Raw genomic sequence first — 6,635 nt, forward strand, 5'->3', positions numbered from 1 at the left:
GATTTTAGGTTTTAGGTTATGAGTTGCGATTACGGGATTTTGTCTTAATATTCGTTTTTGTAATTTGAAAATAAAATACGCGTAGCGATTATAATGGTGCTTTAAAAATCGCGTTGCGATTTACGGATACGCGTTGCGATTTTACGCATTGTCGTTGCGATTTACGGATACGCATTGCGATTTACGGATACGCATTGCGATTTACGGATACGCGTTGCGATTTACGGATACACGTTGCGGTTTACGGATACGCGTTGTGATTTATGTGTTCGCGTTGCGATTTTCATATTCGCGTTGCGATTCTGGAAAATCGCAATGCGAATTTGTACTATCGCATTGCGATTTTCAAGAATCGCGTTGCGATTTTGGAAACTGATTTGCGATTCTGGGGATCGCGTTGCGATTTTTATTTCGCGTTGCGATTTTGTTGGTCATTTTGGCAAATCCAAAAAAAGTTGGTTAAAATCGTATATTATAAGGCATTTTTGGTCACTGAGGCGATTTTCTCATAAAATAAAGAGGCAATGTTTGATACAATTAGTTATAAAATAAACGGTAATAAATCTATTTCCTAAACTAAAAAAGAAATCAATATTAATTTTAGGGTACCAGTGACCACTTAACTATTATCTATTTTTATTTAGACTGTCATTTTTGAATTTTTATCAATCATATCATTCAACTATTTAAATGTATTAAAGAAAACCACTTACCGTTAATATTTAATAGAAGTATTGATGTGGCAGTTAATAAAATTGATATAATTAGACATTTAATCCTTATTACTTACACATTCTATCAAATTAGTCATAATTTTAAATTAATTCAATATATTTAATCTTCTAATCATATGATGACTTATATCATAATATGATTAGAAGACATTTACTTAATTCAATTTAATATTTTTCCAATCAAATGGTGATGTGTGTCACCATCTGATTTAGGAATACAAACTAAAAGTAAATGTAGTGGCCGATGAGGGTCAAATTTGAGTCTCCAAGAAGGGTGGAGCACGCTTGTACCACTGAACCAACTCTCATACTTGGTACATGTTTTACAACATATTGTATCTATGTTGTATTGCAACGAAAAGAGTAAAAGAAGTCAAATTTTGGTTTATATTTTCTTTTTTCTTTTTTCTTTCTTTTTGCAACAAAAGACAACACCAGTTAATTATCCAGACTACTAATATAATTTTTCTGCAGCTCCGACATCACCCAGGAAGACGGTTCCGAGAACCGGACAACATCATAGGTCGTTCTATTTGCTAACTTTGTCATACCATTGACCACCGTATTTTCGTTCCGTTGAACATATTGAATCTGAACAATCCTAGCTCGCTGAAGCAACTCATCAATGTACTTCTCCTTTTGAATTGCATGTATGGCCTTCAAGCTATCAACCTCTAGAATAATTTGTCTTTCCCCCAGCTCCCAAGAATATACCAACCCCAAATACATCCCCCAAATCTCAGCTTCCACAACATAACAAATGTCAATGAATTTCGTAAAACCTAGTCGCCACTCCCCAAAATCATTTCGGATGATCCCGTCACAAGTGTCACGGACCAAAGCCCACCACCGAGGTTAGCCCATGAGAAGTAGCCTAAATGGGGGTTTGGACCTTCTAGAAGCCACAAAGACTTAGGTGGCATTTAAATTTGTATAGATAATGCCCCCTTATTTTTTGTAGGTAAAGATTAATCTCGGCCGTCGATGTAATTAAATCTTAGCCGTTCATTGAGGGGAGCTTTAGCTATAAATAGAGGCCTCCCCTCCTCATTTGTACTCACTCCTTCATTTTGAGAAATCATAAGAGCATTCTTCTCTCAAAGCTTTCTTATCTTCCTTCTTGTGCTAGTTCTCTTGTCTAGCTTCCGTCGAGGTTCTAAGCATCCTTGCTTGGGATATTTTCAGGCTTACTTAGCCGCAATCACTAATAAGGCGACTAAGGCCGCACGTTCCGAGGCGTCGAAGTTCCAAGGGCGTGACAAGTGGTATCAGAGCTAGTTCTACGAGAAATGGCACAGCACAACCAAGACGAGAACCCAGCAAGCGAAGTGACTCGTGTTATCGTACCGAAGAAGCGAGCAAACTCGAAAGATATGGTGACCTCGTTCGAGTAAAGGGTCGATAGGTTAGAAGACCGATATAATGAAGTCCAAGAGACTCAAGACTCAGTTGAATCTCGCTTGGAGAAGGTGGAGTCCGTAGAGGATGTACTCCGTGAAGAAACCCAAGCACTTATCAGCGAGTTGACGGAGAACGTAGACGAGCGTACCAGAGGCCTCGAGAGCATGTACTTAGCCATGAGGGTCGAAATAATGCAGGAGGTAAAGGAGCTCAAGAGCGAGCTGCTCGTCTACAAGGCTGCCGTGTTGAATGGAGTGACTGGAGAGGCACAAACACCAAGACCCAGGATCGACGTCCCTAAGCCGAAGGAGTACAAGGGGAGTCGAAATGCTCAAGATGTGGAGAATTTCATTTGGGGCATGGAGAAATTATTCCGTGGCATGAGTATCGAGGATGATACCACCAATGTAAATGTTGCTTCCAATTATCTTAATGATGTTGCTATGTTATGGTGGCGTCGTAGGTGTTCCGAAAGTACGAATCCAATCGGAACGTGGGAAGAGTTCGTGGGAGAACTCAAGGAACATTTCTATCCGAAAAATGCTGTGCTCGAAGCTCGATCAAAACTAAAGCAATTGAGGCACGATCGTTCCATCTTGGAATATGTCAAAAACTTCACGGAGATCAAGATGCAAATCCCGGACTTGGGCGAGTCAGAAGGGTACTTTGCATTCATGGATGGATTATAACGTTGGGCCAACATGGAGATCCAAAGGAGGGGAGTGACCGAACTCTCCAAGGCGTTAGATGCAGCCGAGGCCATCGCCCCGTTTGAAGTAAAGAATACCGACTCTCTCCAATCCAAGTTGAAACCCAAAGGTAATAGTGGGGGAGAGAAGGCCAAAGGCAACTTTCATAAGCCAACGGGAAGTCATGGGAAGCCGAATGATCGACCCAAAAAGCTCTTCAATCCTTGGGAGAAGAAGGGGGAATTATCGTGCTTCAGTTGTGGAGGAAATCATATGAAAAGAGATTGTCCTCAACTTGTAAAAGTTGCTGCCATCAAGGAGAACGATGGGATGGAGAGTGAGACTCTCAAGCTTGGCTCCATCCTTAGCACCATAGAGGTCAAGAAGGGTCGCAAGAAGAAATGATTGATGTACGTAGACATCACCTTCGCAGGCCAAAAGATGAGCGCACAGGTGCCTCAGAATTATTCATGTCCGAACAAATTGCCAAGAGACTTGGCCTTCATATGGAGAAGGCAACGGGATCCATCAAAACCGTGAATGCCGAAGAAGTTCCAATTCTCAAGGGGGTGCGTAAAGAAGAACCCACCTTTGTGGCTTCATTGGTGGAAATTGAACCCACAATGACCGAAGAAGTCCCAACTGAAGTGGGACAAGTATTGGCGGAGTTTAGAGATGTAATGCCAACTGAGCTACCGAAGAATTTACCATCGAAGAGAGAGGTGGACCACAAGATCGAGCTTGTCCCAAATGCGGAGCCACTCGCCAAAACATCATATCGAATGGCTCCACCGGAGTTAGAGGAGCTTCGCAGACAATTGAAAGAGCTCCTAGATGCTGGATACATCCGACCATCAAAGTCACCCTTTGGTGCACCGGTGTTATTCTAAAGGAAGCATGACGGTTCACTCAGAATGTGCATCGACTATCAAGCTTTGAATAAGCTCACCGTAAAGAACAAGTACCCGATCCCATTGATTGCCGACTTGTTCGATCAACTTGGTGGTGCAAGGTGGTTCACCAAGTTAGATTTACGGTCCGGATACTACCAAGTTCGGATAGCAGAATGCGATGAACCAAAGACTGCTTGCGTGACACGCTACGGTTCATATGAGTTCCTTGTGATGCCCTTCAGTCTCACTAATGCCCCTGCAACCTTTTGCACGTTAATGAACAAGGTACTACAACCCTTTCTTGATCGTTTTGTTGTAGTTTACCTTGATGACATCGTTGTGTATAGTAAGACCTTGGAAGAACACATTGAACACTTGAGAAGGGTGTTCCAAGTCTTACGAGAGAACGAGCTTTATGTCAAGGAGGAAAAATGCTCGTTTGCGCAAAAGGAAGTGCCGTTCCTTGGCCATATTGTTGGAGGAGGCAAGCTCCAGATGGACAAAGACAAGATTCGAGCTATTGACGATGGAAGCCACCCACCAAGGTGACCGAATTGCGAGCATTCTTGGGATTAGCCAACTATTACCGACAATTTGTGAAGGGCTATTCCAAGATTGCCACACCTTTGACCGAGTTGCTCAAGAAGGATAAGGTGTGGGAATGGAGCACGAAATGCCAAGACACATTCGAAAAGATCAAGGAGGCCATGGTGAGTGAGCCCGTGTTGGTGCTACCAGATTACACCAAACCTTTCGTAGTTTTCACCGATGCGTCTGATGTTGCCATTGGTGGAGTCATCATGCAAGAGGGGCATTCGGTTGCATACGAGAGCCGGAAGCTCAATGAGACCGAGCGGAGGTACTCGGTTCATGAGAAGGAGATGACAACAGTTGTACACTGCTTGCGGATATGGCGACACTACTTGCTTGGGTCCAAATTCGTGGTGTTCACGGACAATATTGCCAATAGTTACTTCCTCACCCAGAAGAAGCTTTCTCCCAAGCAAGCTCGTTGGTAAGAGTTTCTTGCCGATTTCGACTTTTCCTTGGAGTACAAGCCGGGGAAGGTGAATTGTGTAGCAGATGGCTTAAGCTGGAGGTATGCCATCGAAACTGTGGAAGGTACTCTCCTCGAGAGGATCAAAGAAGGATTACCCCATGATCCTGTGGCCGAACGAATCATTGAGTGAGCCAAGGAGGGGCGAACCCTGGAGTTTTGGCTCGAAAGAGAGTTACTTTACCACCGAGTCCATCGTCTCTTTGTGCCCCGATATGGGAAGTTACACAAGGAGCTCATGAAGGAATGCCATGATTCCAAGTGGGCGGGACATCTGGGAGTTGATCGAACATTGGAATTACTCTCGGAGTAATACTATTGGCTGCACATGGCTGAAGATGTGCAGGCCTGTATGAAGACTTGTCTTTTATGCCAACAAGACAAAATCGAGGCAAAGAAACCGACGGGAGTGCTACAACCGTTGCCCATTCTTGAGCGCCCATGGGAGAGTATTTCCATGGATTTTATAATTGGTTTGCCCAAAACTGATGGACTTTCAAGTATCATGGTTGTGGTTGATAGGTTTTCGAAGTACGCGACATTCATACCCGCGTCTAAGGTGTGTCCAGCTGTAGAGGCCGCTCAACTTTTCCTTAAGCACGTGGTGAAGTATTGGGGAATGCCGAAAACCATCATTAGTGACCAGGACACGCGGTTCACCGGGAGGTTCTGGACGGAGTTGTTCAAACTGATGGGATCGAGCTTAAACTTTTTCACCACAGTTCATCCACAAACCGATGGGTAAACTGAGCGAGTGAATGCTCTGTTAGAGATCTATCTGAGGCACTATGTGAGTGCCAACCAACGAGACTGGCCAAAGCTGTTGGATGTGGCCCAATTTTCCTACAACTTGCAACGGAGCGAGAACCAAAGCCTGTTCGAGATCGTGACCGGGCAACAACCGTTGACACCCAACACAGTTGTTACCTGAAGGGCCCAATCCATCAGCACACAATGTTGCCAAGGAGTGGCACGAGCAACACGACTTAGCCCGAGCTTGTTTGCACAAGGCGGGAAAGCGAACCAAGATGTGGGCAGACTGAAAACGAAGGGACGTGAACTTTGAAGTTGGCGACCTTGTCCTTGCAAAGTTGGCCAATGTTTTGCGCCATGCGGATGTGCACAAGGGACTTGTGCGAAGATACGAGGGTCCGTTCCGAATCGTGAAGCGGGTAGGCACCATGGCCTACAAATTGGAGTTGCCTCCAACTATCCGAGTGTATCCCGTTATCCATGTTAGCCTGCTCAAGCCGTACTATCAGGATACCGAGGATCCAGATCGAGGCAAGTCGCACCGAGCGCCAGTCGAAGTAGCAGTCTCATATGACAAAGAGATACAAGACATACAAGCGGAGAGGGTTTTCGACGGTCAGGACACCGCCCAAGGCATGAGTACTTTGTCCTGTGGAAGGGGCAACCTGAGTGCGAAGGGAGTTGGGAACATGCCGAGGGACTTTGGCAATTAAAAAATAGAATAGACCAATATCATGCCAAACGAGTGATGAGGGCGTCACCGGAACCAGTGGGGGAGAATGTCACGGACCAAAGCCCACCACCGAGGTTAGCCCATGAGAAGTAGCCCAAATGGGGGTTTAGACCTTCTAGAAGCCACAAAGACTTAGGTGGCATTTAAATTTGTATAGATAATGCCCCCTTGTTTTTGGTAGGTAAAGATTAATCTCGACCGTTGATGTAATTAAATCTTAGCCGTTCATTGAGGGGAGCTTTAGCTATAAATAGAGGCCTCTCCTCCTCATTTGTACTCACTCCTTCACTTTGAGAAATCATAAGAGCATTCTTCTCTCAAAGCTTTCTTATCTTCCTTCTTGTGCTAGTTCTCTTGTCTAGCTTCCGTCGAGGT

At 44.6% G+C, this 6,635-nt stretch overlaps 1 protein-coding gene across 1 annotated transcript; it reads left to right on the forward strand.

Moving 5' to 3' along the window:
- Nucleotides 1–3,225: 3,225 nt before the first annotated feature.
- LOC120216991 lies at nt 3,226–3,714 on the forward strand. The gene has a single exon (XM_039214244.1). The coding sequence runs from the start codon at nt 3,226–3,228 to the stop codon at nt 3,712–3,714; it is 489 nt and encodes a 162-aa protein (XP_039070175.1).
- The last annotated feature ends 2,921 nt before the right edge of the window (nt 3,715–6,635 follow it).

The sequence above is a fragment of the Hibiscus syriacus genome, unplaced genomic scaffold, assembly GCF_006381635.1.
Source record: "Hibiscus syriacus cultivar Baekdansim isolate YM2019G1 unplaced genomic scaffold, ASM638163v2 tig00110174_pilon, whole genome shotgun sequence".
Lineage (NCBI taxonomy): Eukaryota > Viridiplantae > Streptophyta > Magnoliopsida > Malvales > Malvaceae > Hibiscus > Hibiscus syriacus.